Raw genomic sequence first — 19,275 nt, forward strand, 5'->3', positions numbered from 1 at the left:
TTTATGGTTAATAGTATTGTTAGTTTGAAACTTTTAAATTATAGGACAACTCAAATAGATAATTATGTTATTGTTAGATTCAACATTAAAGAATTTAAGCATTAAATCCAAGAAGTTAAAAAGCTTAGTACCTTTAAATCTGAAATGGAAATACCAGTGTGACATATGATTTATTTTTCTTTTCAAGTATTATTCTTTTATTTTCTTTCTAATAGTACATATTTCTTGTCTGTCATTGAAAAGGCTTAGAAGCAATGAGAACATAATAGCATCCAGTACCTAAATTGAAGTCTTTAAATGTCATTTCCCACTGAAAGGAACAGGGGCTCCTTAGAGAAACAGTTGAATTTACATCTGGAGCCAGAAGTACTTAAGATGAGCTTGAGATATTGTACAATAACAAACAGCAAGAAAACTATCCAAGATTAAAGATTTATGTCTGAAAGACATGAGTTAAACAAGATTTGTGAAACATTACTGGTAGTATCTATGTGGTAGGCATATGGGTGGTTACTATACAGTTCTTTCAACTTATCTGTATGCTTGTCAGTTTTTATAATGAAGTGCTGGAGAAAAAGGGGACAGGAGCCACCCTGAAGCTGTTCTGGCTGGTTAAAGATGGGAGCATCAAAAGATAAATGACTGCATTTGATTGAAACACTGAAATATAAAAATCTAGTCAATGATGCAGCAATAACAAGGTGTTTGGGGGTTGCTTAGGCACTATCTCATTATTCTGAAATTAGTAAATAAGGAGGAAAAAAATCAAGCATTTACTTTGCCTTTCCTATATTTACCTCTACTCAAACAGTCAAGGAAGGAGATTGCTTCTTTATAGAATTCCAGCTAATTAATAATTATAGAAGGGACAATAGAATCAGTAAATGACCACTTACGTTCCCTAATGAGATCATGGATATAGATGGCTGTCATTAATAGATACTAAAACCATTAAATGAAAGGCTGATGGTGAGTTCTGTAATGGATATCATGTGACAATATTTAAAACCACAATTTTATCTTCTCATCACCAAAAATGTTGTCAGATCTTATGTAACTCACAGTGCAGTGTGATAGGAGGCATGTAGCACCATCAGTGAAGTTTTCTTGCCAAAACACCAAATCCCAGACTGATCAAGCTTCAAGATCTAATGACCTGGGTACAGGAAATATGGGGTCTGCTAGAGGAGCAAGTTGACCGTTACCACAAGGGACAGCATTAGCAAATGCAAGAATTGAGAAATACTACAGGATAAATGATCTGTTTTCTTCAACAAATAAATGACTTGAAAACAAAGAGCCAGGTCAGGGAACTGTTTTAGACTAAGACTTGTCATATCAACCAAATGCAATGTATGGACCTAGTTTGGTTCTTCATTTAAATAAACCAATTATAAAATAACATTTTCAAAACAATCGGAGCAATTTGAATATGGCCTATTTAATAGATGGTTATAGGAAATTGTTAATTTTTTTAGGTATAATAATGACATTTTTTTTAAGCCCTTATCTGTTAGTGGTATATAATTGAAAGTATTTAGTGGTAAAATATATTGATATCTGGGATTTGCTGTAAAATATCCTGGGAGTAGGGAATAGGTAAAACACGGTGAAACATTAATAATTATTTAAGCTGAGTAATGAATACTTGGAGATTCATTATATTTTCTCTCTACTTTGTGTATGTTTGGAATTTTCTAAAAGAAGTTTTAGAAAATACCACATGATCATTAAAAAAAAAAAAAAGGAAGTTCTTTGGTATGTAGTGATGAAATGATCTCCATGATTTAAGTGAAAACGTGAGATACAACAATGTGTATGGTGGGTTACTATTTGTGTTAACAAAGATGAAAGAAAAAAATATTCAAGACATCTTCATAAGAAGTGCCTCTGGAAATGGAGGTAGGAGACAAGGTTTCTCATTGCATATTCTTTTGTACCTTTTCAACATGTGCAGTGTGTACTATTGAAAAAATAGATTCTAAAAAAATAGAATTAGGAACTACAATTCTTGACACATAAACTTGTGTAATTTTAGAACAATGGATTGTTAATGGTGGAAGGGTTTTAGAGATTATTTGGACCACCTCATTTAAAAACAGAAAGCTGAATTGTATACATATATATTTTTTTTAATTTTTTGCAGTTGTGTGGCAGATTGGCTGTAAGAGGCAGACTTGTAACCTGTCTCCTGACCGTCCTCTATAAAGTAGACAGCATACAACTTGATTTAAATTTTAACATCTTAAATTAGATTGAAGGGGGAGGGTATAGCTCAAGTGGTAGAGCACATGCTTAGCATGCAGGAGGTCCTCAGTTCAATCCCCAGTGCCTCCAAAAGTAAATAAACCTAGTTACCTCCCCTCACCAAAATAAAACAATTAAATAATACAATAGTAAATAAAACATAAAGCTATTAAATTAGATTGAAATATGATTAATATATTGGGGACACAATACCTGCCTTTTTACAGCGTATTCCTATAGCTGTAAGACTGTGTGTGGGAAAATAATGCAGTTTATGGATGTCAGGAATGCTGTTCCTGTGGCCTCATTTGTTTTAATGACCTCAAGAAACATGAGCATTCTAAATATTTCATTCACCCCATTTGGCTTTCAGAAATTTCCTAGGGAATAATGCTTGGCATTCTTTTGGGTCAATTATAAAAGTCTTCAATGCTTGTTCTAAAATATTCAAGCTGTACACAAGGTTTTAAAGTGAAATGCCTCCTCCTCCTTGGAGCCGTTGATTGTACTGTACAGAGACTATTGTTTCTTGGGTGAATGCTTTCAAATGGACTTCTAAATTGTGGTTTTGAAGTTCTCACAATATACAGAGAGTGTAGGAAGCTTAAGTTCTCCTATAGTATCTCAGACTATTTTTCCCTTTCCCACCTGCTCCTCTCCTGTGTTTCTCTTTTGAGAAATGGATATCTCTGTCCAACTATTGACCTCAGTTAGAAACCATAGCTTCTACATCCCTTTCACCGCACCCTCATTTCTGACTAGTTACTGGATCCTGTCATTGCTGTCTCCTAAATATGACTTGAACCCATTTGCTGCTTCCCATCTCCAGGGATGCTGATTATATGCTGCTCCCTTATTCTCTGACTGAACTCTCTGCCCCACCTCCCCCCCCATCACTCATTCAGCTTCCATATTCAAGCTTCTGAAACACAAGTGAGATTGCCATTTTCCTCCCCCAAAACCAAGGAGAATTCCCAGTTGCCTTCAGTTGTTGTAACTCTTTGATGAGCTTTTTATACGGACTTTTTATACTGGTCTCAGTTAATTTATCAGCCTTCTCTGTTGCACACTTCCTCCTTCTTGTCACTTACCCTTCACGGTATCAAACTAGTTGAATTTCTCGGCATACCCTGGGATAATGTACTGTTGCCTGCATCTGTGGCTTTGTAATTGCAGTGCCCTTGCCTGGAACACCTCTCTTTTCTAGTCTCAGTAAATTTCTCCTCTAGGCCCAGATCAAATGTTCCCTCTTGAGCAGTATTCTGAGGTCCTCTCAGAATCTTCTTTCCTCCTTAGTTGTCCTTATGAACATGATGATATGCCTCCTTGGGCCCTTCATTAGATTAAGGGCTGGCAAACTTTTTCCATGAAGGACCAGTTAGTAAATATTTTTGCCTTTATGGGCCACATGATCTCTGTGAAGACTACTCAACTTTGCCATTGTAGCTTGAAAGCATCCATTGACTAGGAAAATGAATGAGCATGGCTGTGTTCTAATAAAGTTTATTTATGGACACTACAATTTGAATTTGATTCTTTTCTTTTTTTTTAACATTTTTTATTGATTTATAATCATTTTACAATGTTGTGTCCAATTTGATTCTTTTCAACCTTTTGAAAATGTGAAGACCATTCTTAAGTCATTAGCCATAGAAAAATAGGTGGTAGGCTAGATTTGACCCATGGGCCACAGCTTGCCAGATCTTGCATTAGAGAGTGGGCTATTCAAGTGTAGGCTTTATATATTTTTATGTATCTCTGCGCACCTCCCCTCCATGCCTCAGTTCATTTCTAAGCAAATAATGACTAGACAGCAGTGCTTTTTGAGTAAATGCTTAAGTAAAGAATTACTTGAAATATGCTAGTTTCTAAACAAATGTGAAAAATAATGAAACTTCACATTGAGAATTATTAGTCATTTTTTTGTATTTATTAATAAACATTTTCAGAAAAGAAAGTGTAAGAAAAAGTTGCATGATTTAGAGGAGTTCACAGTCCCTTGCTCTATAGAAGACAGCTCTGGCCAGGAAAGATGTAAAATAAGCAAATTGTCTGTTCATAGAAGGGAATAGTGAAAAGTGCTTCAGATTCTTAATTTGAATCAAAGACTAGTTTAAAGTGTCTTCTCCATCTTTTCGTTTTCCTTGTACCTAGCCTGGAGAAAATCATGCCATAGCTTTATCCAGTAGTGGCTAAGTTTTCAGAGGATTTTTCATATGGGGCTAGCTACATGACGAATGTACCAGGCTCTCGGTCCCCTAATGGTCAGTCAGGCATATAGACTATGGTTTGAATCCTGGCTCATTGCTGACCCTTTCTTTGCCCTTCACCACATCACCAAATCATCTGTTTTGGTTTCCTCATCCCTGTAATGGCGATAATTATATAATGCCTGGCTTGTATGATTGTTTGAAAACTGGAGGTAGTATATTAAAAATAGAGTATGTCAAATAGCAGCATCTAGCATAAAGTGAGCAGTGAGGGAATACTACCTGCTGTTGTTCTTATTTACTTCCCCCCCGTGTTAGTCTTTTTTTTTTCTTTTTTTCCCAGCAGTATTTACAAGAGTTGTGGGAGGGGGTTAAGATTTACAGGAACAACTCAATCATTCCAATAAGTTATGTTCAGACAGTGTGATCTAGCAACTTTAAGACTTTATTTTTATTTTTATGTAACCCCAAATACAGCCAACTTTACTGGTTTCTTTAGTCGTCTTTTTAGAAATTAAAAAAGTTATTGAATACCAGGCAGTATAAAGTGCTGTGTGTGGTTATCTTAACATTTGGACATTAATTTGGGAAGACGGGGTAGGATACTCAATCCCTTAGAACTCTAGCAGTATACTCCATACCCTTGGACTCAAACTTAAGAATAATATTTGTGTATAATAGTTTATATCTATGACTACCTTTTTATATTGCAGAGTAAAAACTACAGAATATCTGTTCATAGCACAGTCTTTGTACTAGGCAGGGAATTTCCTCTTTTGTTAAATAAACAACCTGATTAGCTAGATAAAATGAAGGGATTTTGTAAACTGACTGCTTATGTCCTCCTTTTTATCAGTATTTTGAGCTCTTGGGTGGGGGAAGAATAGCTAAAAGATAAAATGGCTCTAAAACTCTGGAATTGAAACTATTAGCTCTTGGCCCTATGATGATTTATTGCTTTAATTTGAGCAAGTTATTTTAACTCATACTCAGCTTTACTTATCTATTAAATATTTTATAGGTCCTTGTGTGCAAGAACTTGTGGCAGCTATTCTTTAAAACATTCTGTAAAAAAATAGTAATTTTATTTGGAATCCAAACAACTGCAGATAATTATTCACTATTATGTTGGTCTTATTTTCTAAGAAGGGATGCATAAATGGTTAGAACATGCTTGACTGTAGAAGCAGTTTTCAGGGCATGTCACAGATTTGACAGGGTGCAGCCTTTATGCCATCTGGGCTACCAGCAGAGCTATCTGGCAGTAATGGCATTGTTGACAAGTTGTCAAATGCCAGGGGCATTGCATTGTTGGAATTGAGATTATGTGAGGTGCATTACTATAGGGAATTTTCTGGAAATTAGTAATATGTCTAAGATATATAGCTTGCTAACCAGGATTTTCCATGATGTAGATCATCACCATAGATAATTGATTTTTTAAAGAAAATATTTCCAGAACTTTAACCTGGGATACCTAGAGTATAGCTACCCCTGCTATACTATTGGCAGTGGGAATGGAAACTTGCCAGACACCAAGGGGAGTGGAAGGTACGTAGTGGGAGTGGGATTGGCTCCTCCAGCCAGAGCTTTGCAAATGCACATATTCTCTCCTTTATTAGTCTTATCCTGGCTGGAAGGGAACGAGAACATTGTTTCTCAGATCTCTGTCTCTTTCTCTCTTTTTAGCTCCAGTCCCACATTTATATGATTATCTACTAGAAATATTATTAGACATCTCATTGAACTCTCAGATTCTTATGTTCAGACAACAACTTCCCTGTGGTTCCCTCCTCCACTCACCCTTCCACATTCTCCTTGGAAGGCAGTTCCACCACTGACCTGGCCCACATCCTGTCAGTCACCTGGGCCTGTGGACTCTTCCTTCTATATATCTGAAATCTGTCACTTCCTTCCAACATGCACTTTTTTCCTCGTTCTTTCTCAGCCTGAATTAACTGCAGACACATATCTGTTACCAGGTTTGCCCATTTCCAGCCCAAGTCAGAGTGACCTTTCTAAAATCCAAATTAGGTTATGTCATTTCTCAACTCTAACAACTTCAGTTACTTACCCACTGTCCTCAGGTTTCAGTCCAAACTCTTTATAATTGGACCCTGGCCTTTTTGTTCAACCTTCGTAAGTAACCCCATCTGTATGCTCTCTGCACTTTTTTTTTTTTTTTTGAAGCTGTTGTTTGTTCTCTCAGCCACTGGTCCATTCTTTCACTTGCTCATCAAACATTTATTGGCCAGTTGTACGGGTCAAGCTCTGTGCTTAAGGATAGAGTGTGAGGCAATCAACAGGTCCTGAAATCTTTCACTGACCTTTCACACTGTTGGTCAGGATAGACTAGGTTATGCTGCCATAACAAATTTAGCCTGAAATCTCATTGTTTTAACACAACAGAGTTTTATTACTTGTGATGATGCCTATCAGTTATGGGTTTTCAGAGGTCTTCTGTCTTCTATTCAGGGGGCTCAGGCTTATAGTTATACCAGCTGGAACTCACTGTGAGTTGGTCACTGTGACAGAGGAGAGAGACTAGATGGGCCTCTCCCTGTCTCAGCCCAAAAGTGACCTGTGTCCCTTCTGCTCATATTTCATTACCCAGAACTAGTCAGGTGTTCCCATGTAACAACAAGGGGAGGTTGGATACTGTAGAAAAGAACATGAAATATCTGGTGAACATTTTGGTCCCTAGCACAGTCACTGAAATATAATCAGTCACCTACTTCTTGTTGGTCTCATCCACTGGACTTTAAATTTTTCTGAAGCTGAGGCTCTGCAGCTGAGGCTGTATTTGCCTTGCTTTGTGTCCCAGCACATGAGCATACAGTAGGCTTCTGATGATTATTTTGGTTGAATAAATATCCTTTTCGAACTTGGATTCAACTCAAGTCACTTCCCTTAAGAAACCTTCCGTTACCACCCCTCTACTACCTCCCCCTACCCTGGGTTAGGTGTCTCTTTTCAGTGTCATTGTGGTATCCTGTGCATACCTCAACCAAAGCACTTGTTGCCCTGTATTAGTACTCTTTAAATTGTTCTCTTTCCACTAGTTACTCAGTTTAGATCTTTAGGGCGAGGACTGGCTTTCTTTTATATATATCCTTTTGAAAATTCGTATTAAGCAATATTAAAGCAATTTTTAAAAACCTAAGAAATTAAACATTACTGTTTCACCTGAAGCCCTTTGCGTAAATCTCCTTCCCACTAGGTGTATCATTCCCATACTTTTCTAAATTCTGTCACTGTACACATGTCCCTAAGCAATATAATGATTTTTCCCTGTGTCCATGTGGATACCATATTGTCCCAGGAGGTCCACGTGTATCGTGAATTGAAGAGTTCGTATATGGATAGATGTGTTTTGTGGGTTCATTTATCCATCTCTGTATGGGTATCACCTGTCTTAATGACAAGAGCTTCACAAAAGGTCTGATAGCTGGTTGGCCAGTCCCCCACTTTGATCTGCCTCAAGATTGCAAAGGTTTTAATCTCTGCATCTCCCATTCCTGGCTTATGATAATGCCTAATGAATATTTGTTGAATAAATGACAAATTCTTTTTTTTTCTTGGTGTGTCATTTTCAGAATCTTTTAGGAGCTTTGCCATTTAATTTCTTTTTAGATAATTGGTATTTAAAAATCAAGTTTCAGAATAAGAATTTACTGATCAGTACACCACCTACTATTTTATAAGGTAGGAAGGAGTAAAGCCTCTGGTTAAAGTAAGGAATATTTTGTTTTGGTTTTTGCAGTGCATTTTCAATGGGTTGTCAAGGAAACTTACTGAAGAGAAGAACCTATTTATTGGTAATAGCATTTGCTTTGAACTATGACTGTAAAGTAATGTGGCTTGCTTTCTCCAGCCTCAGGATGATATGTGGCCTTACTTCATACAGTCATGCTTTGAATGTACAAAACAATAACACTGGCTAGATTTACTAGTTAATATTTCACATTGATTGAAATTTAGAAATTAAATTATACTGTTATAATATGTTACAGGTTTCCTTTTCTTTGCTTTAGCTTTGAAATGTCTCTGTAAAGGTCTTTCATTTGGACTATAACCTAATTGGATGGCCCTAGTTGACATTTGAAGCAAATGCTTAGGTTTATAATGTCTAGTTAACACTTTGCCAGGAAGTGGGAGAACTCTAGGAAGAAGGATTACATGTTGTTATGTATTTAACAATCAGTAAAGGATTAACCCATTTGTCAATTTTTTCTCCTTGAATCTCTCTTGTCAGTTAGGTAGAATATTACTTAAATGTTATTGTCTAGACTCTTTGGAGGACTTTTTTTGTTTACAATTTTTGGCTTGAATTAACAAACATGATTATACTTGGGTTTATTTCTCTTTTGATAAGGAATTTTTAAAAATGTAATATTAGCCATAATTATTAAGGAGAATGGATGTGGCAGTGATCTCCTTTTTCCTTAATGAAAATAGTATATTACTTTAGCGTTATAATTTAATATAATAAAATTAAGGATAATCTTCTGGAAGGCCAGTCCTCTGACATGTAGACTCTGAAGAAGAAAGTAATGGCACTGACTACATTAGCTTTTAAAAAATTACTGTAATTTTATAAAGCGATGGACACCCCATCAGGAGATTTGTAAGAAAGTAACAATTGATGCTTTCATGAATGGATCATACTAAGTGAAATAAGCCAGAAAGAGAAAGAAAAATACCATATATGATATCACTTATATGTGGAATCTAAAAAAAGGACACAAATGAACTTATTTACAAAACTGAAACAGACTCACAGTCATAGAAAACAAAGTTATGGTTACCAGAGGGGAAAGGAGGGGTGGTAGGAATTCCAGATTTGCAGATAACTAACTACTATATATAAAATAGATAAACAACAAGGTCCTACTGTATATCACAGGGAACTATATTCACTACCTTGTAATAAACTATAATGAAAAAGACTATGAAAAGGAAATATATATGTATAATTGAATCACTATGCTGTACACCAGGAATTTTTCAAAAGATTAAAAAATTACTGTGATATTAAAACTGATTTTATTGAGCTAAAGTTCACATAACATAACAACCATTTTATTTATTTATTTGGTTGGTTTTAAAATATTTTAATTAAGAATTATTTCCAATTTACAGATCACGTTTGGAATAAAATGACAACTATTTATGTACCCAGTGCTACCAGAGCATAGCATTTACTCATTTTCTTTCTTTTTTAATTTTTATTTCTTATAGCAACCATTTTATTTTATTTTATTCGTTTTTTGAAATATGGAACACTTCACAAATCTTCATGTCATCCTTGCACAGGGGCCATGCTAATCTTCTCTGTATTGTATAACAACCATTTTAAAGTGTACAAGTCAGCAGCATTTAGCAACCACCACTTCTATCTAGTTTCAAAACACTTTCCTCATTCCAAAATAAAACCTTGTACCCATTAAGCAGTTATTCCCTATTTGTCCCTTCCTCCAGTCCCTGGCAACCACCAATCTGCTTTCTGTCTCTATGGATTTACCTCTTCTATATATTTTATATAAATGGAATTTTACAGTATGTTGACTTTTTGAGTCTGGCTTTCCCTTTCCATAATGTTCTTAAAGTTCATCCACTGTGTCACATGTATCAGAACTTCATTACTTTTTATGGCTAAATACTAATCCTTGTATGTATATGCCACATTTTGTTTAGCCATTCATCCATTGAAAGACATTTGAGTTGTTTCTGTTTTGGTTCTTGTGAATAAATGCTACTATGAACATTTGTGTCTAAATGTTTGAGTACCTATTTTCAGTTCTTTGGGGGTATGGTATATACCTGAGTGGAATTTCTACACCAAATGGTAATTTTATGTTTAACTTTTTTCAGGAACCACCAGACTGTTTTCCACAGTGCCTAAAATATTTTACATTCCTACCAGCAATGTATGAGGGCTCCAGTTTCTCTACATTCTTGTTAGTACTTGTTCTTTATAAAATTATAGCCATTCTAGTGGGTGTAGTGATATCTCATGGTGCTTTTACTTTGTACTTTCCTAGTGATTAATGATGTTGAGTACCTTTTCGTGTGCTTATTGGCTATTTGTATATCTTCTTAGGAGAAATGCTATTTGTTGTTTTGTCACTGAGTTGTAAGAGTTCTTTATATATTTTTGGATACTGGACCCTTATCAGATGATTTACAAATAAATATTTCCTCCCTTTCTGTAGGTCGTGTTTTCACATTCTTGATAATGTCCTTTGATGCACAAAAGTTTTAAATTTTGATGAATTTGAATTTATCAGGGTTTTTTTTTTTTGTTTTGCTTCTCAAGCTTTTGTTGTCATGTCTAAGAATTTGCCCTATCTTACCAAATCCAAGGTCATTAAGATTTATCCCTGTTTATAGTTATAGCTCTTATATTTAGGTTGCTGGTCCATTTGAAGTTAATTTTTGTATATGGTGTGAAGTAGGAGTCTAATGAGGAGTCTTATTTAAAAGCTTAATTTCACAGAACCTCTACGTTGTATTTTTAATATCACTTGATTAAACATATACATCAATCAAATACTACTGTGGACTTTATCTTATTTTAAGTTATTCTGCGTTGTATTAATCAAAGCAGAGTTTATATACATTTAAAAATAGTGCTTGTAAGTGTAAGACATTATTTTCACAGTCCATGGGCTCTGTCTTAGTGACTGTATATGGACTCATGGATTTCCTTCTTATAACTCCGTAGTCCCCTCTGAGTCTGCAGACCACAGATTTTGTAGAGGAACATCAGGAGACTCTATCACAACAGGAAGAAAAGGGATAAAAGATGAAGAAAAAGGTAGAATTTCCGAGGCCGAATAGTTGCAGAGCCCTTAAGGGGGAGAGAGGAGATGACTGGAAGGTAGGTAACTAGAAGTCAGTGGTGGAGTCTGTGAGAGCTAGAGAGGAGGGAGTGATATTTTATGGCAACAAGGATGACTGCAGAGTAGAGGTTAAGTGCTGGAGGATGAAGGGGTGGGTGGGGAATATGGTTTGGAGTAGGGATGGAGGTTCAGAAGACATCATCAGAAAGTGGTTGTTTAGGGAGCAGTTGAGGATTCCTTTAGTTTTGGAAATAATGCCAACCCAGCTCTACCTCCAAATGAGGAGTCCAGCTATTTAGCATCTGTCCTAGAGAGTGGTAAGGAAAAAGAACTAGGGAAGTTCTAGATTTTATTTCAACCATGACTAGAATGTTGGTTATGTTTGAATTAGTAACCTGTATTCTGAAACGGTTTTGTGTATGTGTTTGGTTGCTTTCTTTTCATTTCTTAATAAAATTTCCTAGTAGAAGAATTCCAGTTTTATCTCAGCTGAAAGTATGATGCAAAGAAATGTTTCCACTCCTCATGTTAGAGAGACGGTTAGGTTCACAGAGCACACTTAGAGCTTAGGATGATGTGTAGTATTGGCCTGTGGCCATCTGATGGGAGTGGGAATTGGGACACACAGGAATGAGAACCTTGAAGAGGAAGTTGGGACTGTGGTGCCAACTAGGCCAAGGCCAGCTCTTGACAGCACTCACAGGCTCATCAGTGACAGTCCTTTTTTTAAAGTGTCATTGTCAGCTCTGTGTTCAAAGGGCTTTAGAGAAAGGAACAAAGGAGAGGATAGATAGGACAAGTGGCTAAGTCTGAGGGGGAGGGTATACTGGTTCAGATGCCCTTCTGCTTTCACTAGACAGATTGTCTGCTTTTCAAACAAACAAAAGCTACCCTACAGGAAGTGATTTGGAGAGGTAAAAACAAAGAATGAGTCTTAGGTACTTTTTTTATTGTGATGTTTAAACTCTGAATTTGTATGAATGTGTCTTTTTTGAGTTTTTAACTGTCCATGCCACCTCTGACTTCCAGGTGCTACTTGTGAGCAGTAGTCGCCATCCAGACCGATGGATTGTCCCTGGAGGAGGCATGGAGCCGGAGGAGGAGCCAAGTGTGGCAGCAGTCCGTGAAGTCTGTGAGGAGGTATGCCTTGAGAAGAAAGGGTGCAGCTGTACCTTGTAATCGTGAACTTGTCATGTCTGTATAGCTCTAAAATTATCACCACTCACTGAATGAACAGACTCATGGTCACAGAAAGAAGGCAAGGAAGGGGTGATCAGATTATCACATGGTAATGTTTATCAGGCACTCTGTGGAAGGGGAAGGCTTATTGTAGTGACTGTATCTGATTATACCAGACAGTCCTTTGTGATTTCCCAGGGATCTCTTCCAACACTGCCTCTGTTACCTGTGGCAGAAAATCGAGACTCCAATGGTTCATGAGCCGTATGACATAAGAGGAATAGGCAGTTTTGGCATAAGTGGCTTATTCTCATTAACCTTTGAATGAGGAAGAAGTGGCCCTTGTTCTCCTATGCTTCCTGGGTCCTGGCAATAGAACAGTGGCTAAAGAAACAATTCTGGTAGCCATAAGCTGTTAATGGTGCATCTTGAGAGACAAGAGTATCTTTTATTTAGTGACATGATATTCAACATACATGTATTGAATTCTTTGGCCATGCCCAGTATATCTTACTAGATACTCCAGAATTAACAGTCAAAAGAAATAAAGTCTTGGTTCCCTTATTTTAAGAGCTTACAGTTTTGTTGGGGGAACTGAGAAACAATCTGCAATTCAAAACCAGGAGGAAGGAACTAATGTTTCTCCATAGCCTCTTGCAGCAACAGTGTTCTCTGCTCTGCTTACGTTATCTCATTTAGGAGTCCTAACTCAGTGGTGTCAGTTTTACCACCCCACTTACTTGTCCTGGTCAGATAGATAGTGCTTTTTAGACCCACTTTCTTGTTCCCGAGGAGATTTAAGACCGATTCTAAGGACATGTAAAATAGAGCTTAGAAGGAAAAAAATCTTAATTCTACATTTCTTTTGGTTTGAGCCCTTGCTGATGTCTTCTTGGACTAATTTAACTTTGGAATACCCCAGGAATTCTTTCCTTGCTGTAAACTCCTGCAGACTTATGTTGGCTCATGTTGCTCTCGTTTTATCATGTATCTGGTATCTATAACTAGGTTGTAACCTCAGAGGACAAAGATTATGTTTCCCATTCTAAATCCTCCCTTCCTGTGCCTAGTACACAGCTGAGTGAACAGAAGGTAATTAATACATGCTTCTAGGACAGATGGAACTGTGGACGGAGCATAAAAGTCCTGAAGAAGTACCCAACTGGAAATTATCAGAGTTCTTTTTGACCCAGAAGATTTCACAATTCAGATAAATGTGGTAGGGCCAGTTGGTGGACCTAAGCTGCAAAATTTTGACTTAAATCCATTGGCTTCTGAAGGACCTAAGGCAAAAGTGATGTTTGACAGAGTTACCACAGCTCTGTGGATTCAGACAGGTTGTTGGAAGACCTGAAGTAGACTGATGGTTCTAGAATAGAGAGAAAGGAAAAAATTCAGAGACCTTGGGCAAAACTTGCTACTTGGTTTTAAAAGTTGTAGGAGGGGAGTCTGACAGCTTTACCTTTGTGGAGCACACCAGGAAAGCCGGAGAGAGATGTCAAATTGTTGTTACTGTTGTTGTTTTGTTTTTGAATGTTATGGTTGAATTGCCGCTGGGTTATACAAGTGCAGCTAAGATGTAGGGGACTAGATGACTGCAGTAGGAATTGCAGTGAGGGATTTAGAACAGATACAGGGTTACCCTTTTGTTTCCTGGAAATTATGTACCATCCTCCGGTAGGTAAAAGGGAGAACAGAGTGGAGTAGGAATAAAGGGGTTGGACACGAAAAGGTGAACAGTGCAGCAACAGATAATTAAACTATACTTTTCATGTGTTCAGTATCTTCCCTACCTCCTATCTTAAAGAGAATCCTGAGTTTAAAATTAAACATTGCCTACCATTCTCAGCCTTGACTTTGAAGAATCCTGCTTGACTTTGAGCAAATTTTTTTCCCCTCCAATCAAAGGAGAGTCCTACCATACCCTGTACTTTATTCCAGCATTATTGAGAGGATAAAGAATAAGGTACCAAATAAACCAGATGTTTGTACAAGCAATAAAAACTAGAGAAACATGTCATTACAAAGACAATCATTTCAGTGGCTTATATCAAAATAAAATGTAGGGAGTGGGTTTTCCAATTCCGTGTCTATCAACAGAGAATAAGACTTGGAATCAGAGAAGGTAGGTAGATGTTTTTTATTGCCCTTGAAGGGTAGGTTTTGTAAGCAGAAACCACTATTCAGGGATTTTAGTTTTGAAAATGCTATAACTCTTCTAAAAAAAGCACACATTTAAAAACTTAGTTCTTTCTTAATGCTTATAGATCTGATTGCTATATTTATAAGCAAAAGAGATCTTACTAGTCACTTTTAAGTGGCCTTTGGATAATACCTAGACCAATTCATTGAAGACTTTCAGATGTTTCAAATAGTGTTTATAAATTTAGTTTGATTGCTTTTTAAAGAACTTCAGTTGTCTGACTTTAAAAAAATGAAAATCTTATGAGGCTCTTCAGCAAAAAGTCCTATGAATGTCATGTGTTAAACTTACAAGTAAAGTGAATCTTTGAGTCTTTAAATATTCCCATGGCATATACAAATTTAAGATTTTCAGCTTGAAATCACAAGTCAGAAGTAAGTTATTTGATTATACTTTAAAAATCAAGGTTACCATCTAATAGACCAAATTGTCAAAAAATATGTCTGGTTTCCTTTACCCTTCCTGTTAAACTAGGCCAGGACTCATGGGTGACCTTATAGGGAACACTGATCCAGCTCACTGTAGCTCAGTCAAGACTATAACTTCGCAAGGCTGGCTGGCCGTCATGGCATTCGTGTGGGTGGAGTGGGTATTGAGTGAGCAATCCGCAGTGTTTGGCACACCTGGCTAACTTTGTGCTTCAGCCTGAAGGCTTTTTTCTGCATGAAGTCTTTGTGATTCCTCTCTGCAGACTTAGTCTTCCTGTGTGTTTCTGTTGAAGGCTGTACTTCTAGCATCATATTTATCATGCTTTATTGCTTTTCTAGTTGTTTTCTGTGCTAGACTTTAGACTGTACAGTCAGGTATCATTCTTCCTTGCTCACTGTTGAAACCCCCATGCTTAACACATGACAAGTGCTTAATGAAATAAGTGCTGACTTTTGGTGTGAACACTAGAGCAGCCTCAAATGCAGTTGAGGTAGGCCCTTTTGGGTTATCAGGAGTAGACATACATCTACTAGTCCCTCAGTTAATTGAGGGAGAAGAATGTGACATTACCACAGCAGCTTCCCAGCCAGGCTGTGCAGAATTGGGAACTTAGGTCACAGTGCAGTCAGACCTTGCTAGCAGTGGGAGGATGGACAGTGGGAAGGTAGTGTAGCTCAAGAGCCTGGTCACCACACCAGCGGCCCAGCCCTTCTCTTCCACTGTGGAGGAGCTGCCTCCTAATCTCTTCTCAGCCTCCTGACTTCTGTGTACCACTTTTTGTTTTGTGTTTTTCCTCCCTCTTGCATCACTCACCTGTCTCTTGACTCACTCCGTCTGTCTCATATTCAGCCTTCCCGAGAAAGGACTTGATTGCTTTTGCCTTTGGCAGAGATGCCAGGCCACATCAGCTTCTAGCCATTTTGGAGATGTCTGCCTTAACTTTCATTAGCTGCTGATTTCTTACTCATCTAGCTGAGCTCAGAATGACAAGGTCATGTGCTGTAAAATCATGACAACCTGTGCTTTTTTCTCCTTGTTTCTCTGTAGTTGATTTCTAGTTTCATGGTATTGTGATCAGTAATGATGCTTGAGATAATTTCTATCTTAAAATTGTTGAGGCTTCTTTTGTGCCCAAGTACATGATCAGTCCTAGAAAATGTTCCATGTGCACTTGAAAAGAATGTATATCCTATTTTTTAGGGGTGTAATGCTCTGAAAATATCCACCAACTCTTAGTTTTTCTGTTGTATCATTTAATTTCTCTGTTGCCTTATTTTCTGTCTGGAAGATCGGTCTAGTGATGTTAATGTGGTGTTAAAATATCCAACAATAATTGTATTCCCATCAGTTTCCCCCTTTATCTCTGTTAGTAATTGTTTTATGTCCTTAGGTGCTCCTATATTGGGTACATATATATTAATGACTGTAATATCCTCATCTTGTATTACTCCTTTAATCATTATAAAATATCCTTCTTTATCTTTTTTTATGGCCTTTATTTTAAAGTCTGTTTTGTCTGAAATCAGTACTGCTACACCTGCTTTTTTGGCTTTTCCATTTGCATGGAATATCCTTTTCCATCCTTTCACTTTCAATCTGTGTGTCCTTCTCACTAAGGTGGGTCTCTTGTATGCAGCGTATTGAAGGTTCTTGCTTTGTTATCCAGTCTGCCACTCTACGTCTTTTGATTGGAGCATTTAGTCCATTAACATTTACAGTAATTAATGATAGATGTGTATTTATTGCTATTTTGAACTTATCTTTGCAGTTGAATTGGTATTTCCTCTTTGTTCCTTTCTTCTTCCTTTTGTGGCTTGGTAATTTTCCTTTGTATTATCTTGGATTTTATTTAGTTTTTGTGACTCACTTGTAAGTTTTTGGCTTGTGGTTACCCTTTTTTGTAACTCTATTAACCTATTACTAAGACTGTTTGTATTAAACAGATAGTAATATAAGCTCAAACCCATCCTACCAAGAACAAAAAATTTAAAAAAAAAACCAACTCTGTATTTTCTTGCTTCCCTCTCCAACTCTTAATGATTTAGATGTCTTCTTTTACAATTTTGTGTTTATTCTATTTGTCATTCATGGTAGTTATCACCTTTCCAGTTATGAGTTTCTCATTTTTGTAGCATACTGCTTCTTTTCTATTTAGAGTAGACCTGTCAGTATTTCTTTTGGCATGGCTTTAGTGTTGCTGAACTCTTCTGATTTTTGCTTATCTGTGAAATTTTTTCTCTTTCCTTCTATTCTAAAGGATGTCCTTGCTGGATAAAGTATCGTAGGCTGCATCTTTTTTTCATTCAGGACTTTGAATATATCTTGCCACTCCCTTCTGGCCTGTAGTGTTTGTGTAGAGAAATCAGCTGAGAGCCTTATGGAGGTTCCCTTGTAACTCAGTTTTTCTCTTGCTTCCTTTAGGATCATTTCTTTATCCTTGACTCTGGCCATCTTGATTATGATATGTCTTAGTGTGGGTCTGTTTGGGTTCTTCCTGTGTGGGACCCTCTGAGCTTCCTGTACTTGGATATCTGATTCCTTCTGTAGGTTTGGTTTCAGTCATGATTTCTTCAAATACCTTTTCAATCCCCTTTGTTCTTTCTTCCTTTTCTGGAGCCCCTATTATGCATAGATTGGCGTGCTTTATATTATCCCATAGGTCCTTTATATTGTTTTCATTGTTTTTTATTTGTTTTTCTCTCAGCTGTTCTGATTGGGTGCTTTCTGTTGTCCTGTCTTGTAGGTCACTTATTTGTTCCTCTTCGTTATCTAGCCTGCTTTGTACAGCCTTTAGATCAGCTCTCATCTCAGCAAATGAGTTTACCAATTCTACTTGGCTCTTTATAGCTTCAATTTCATTTTTGACATATTTTATATCTCTTAACACTTATCATTTTTAGATCCTTCAGTGCTTTGATCACTCCTTTTTTGAAATGTTGATCTGGTAGGCCATCAATGTCTCTTTCATTGATCATTCTTTCAGGGGATCTCTCTTGATCTTTTAACTGGGAGTGGTTCCTCTGCTTCTTCATATTGCTCATATCTCTCTGGCACTGTGGTTTATGGAGTATCAGTTATCTATTGTGGTCCTTAAGGAGTTTATTTATCTAAAGCCTATGCAGGAATAAAACTTTAAGAAAAAGAGAGTTTTAAAAGGAGAAAAAAAAAAGCTTTGAAAACAGTGTATAATCAATAGTAGAAGAGCAAGTTGAAGCAGAATAGCAATCGAGTTGAGATGTCTTTTAAAAACCTTAAAAAAAGGGAGAAAAGATCAAAAAACAATATTTGAAACCTGTATATAATCAATAACAGGAGATCAAAACCAAGAAAAATAAAAATATAATGAGGTGGATTTTTAAAAGTAATAATAAAATATTTTAAAAGAAAAATTTTAAAGGGATTAAAACTGGAGACATATACAATTGTTTAAAAAGTAAAAATTTAAAAGGTAATAGAAAATAGAACAGATTTTTTAAAAGATAAAACGAGAGAATTTTAAAAGAAGGGAGAAAAAAAGGTTTGAAAACAGTGTATAATCAATAATAGAAAAGCAAGCTGAAGCAGAATAGCAATCGAGTTGAGATGTCTTTTAAAAACCTTAAAAAAAGGGAGAAAAGATCAAAAAACAATATTTGAAACCTGTATATAATCAATAACAGGAGATCAAAACCAAGAAAAATAAAAATATAATGAGGTGGATTTTTAAAAGTAATAATAAAATATTTTAAAAGAAAAATTTTAAAGGGATTAAAACTGGAGACATATACAATTGCTTAAAAAGTAAAAATTTAAAAGGTAATAGAAAATAGAACAGATTTTTTAAAAGATAAAACAGAATTTTAAAAGAAGGGAGAAAAAAAAGGTTTGAAAACAGTGTATAATCAATAATAGAAAAGCAAGCTGAAGCAGAATAGCAATCGAGTTGAGATGTCTTTTTAAAACCTTGAAAAAAGGAGAGAAAAATCAAAAATCAATATTTGAAACCTGTGTATAATCAATAACAGGAGATCAAAACCAAGAGAAATAAAAATGAAATAAAAGAATAATAAAAAGATTTTAAAAGAAAAATTTTAAAGAGATTAAAACTGTAGACATACACAATTGTTTAAAAAATAAAGATTAAAAATGTGTTAAAAAATAGAACAGACAAAAAAGGATTTTA

At 36.2% G+C, this 19,275-nt stretch overlaps 1 protein-coding gene and 1 non-coding gene across 2 annotated transcripts in view; one reads left to right on the plus strand and one right to left on the minus strand.

The window, feature by feature from the left end:
- Window positions 1-19,275, plus strand: part of NUDT3 (nudix hydrolase 3) — an 89,719-nt gene that overhangs the window by 34,678 nt on the left and 35,766 nt on the right. The window contains exon 2 of the mRNA XM_072945220.1: window positions 12,332-12,442. Coding sequence (XP_072801321.1) covers window positions 12,332-12,442 — 111 coding nt within the window. The remainder of the gene's footprint in view (window positions 1-12,331; window positions 12,443-19,275) is intronic.
- Window positions 9,729-9,831, minus strand: LOC116284763 (U6 spliceosomal RNA). Its single transcript, XR_004194427.2, has one exon. It is a non-coding gene; the product is annotated as a U6 spliceosomal RNA (small nuclear RNA).

Source organism: Vicugna pacos, chromosome 20 (assembly GCF_048564905.1).
Source record: "Vicugna pacos chromosome 20, VicPac4, whole genome shotgun sequence".
Taxonomy (NCBI): domain Eukaryota; kingdom Metazoa; phylum Chordata; class Mammalia; order Artiodactyla; family Camelidae; genus Vicugna; species Vicugna pacos.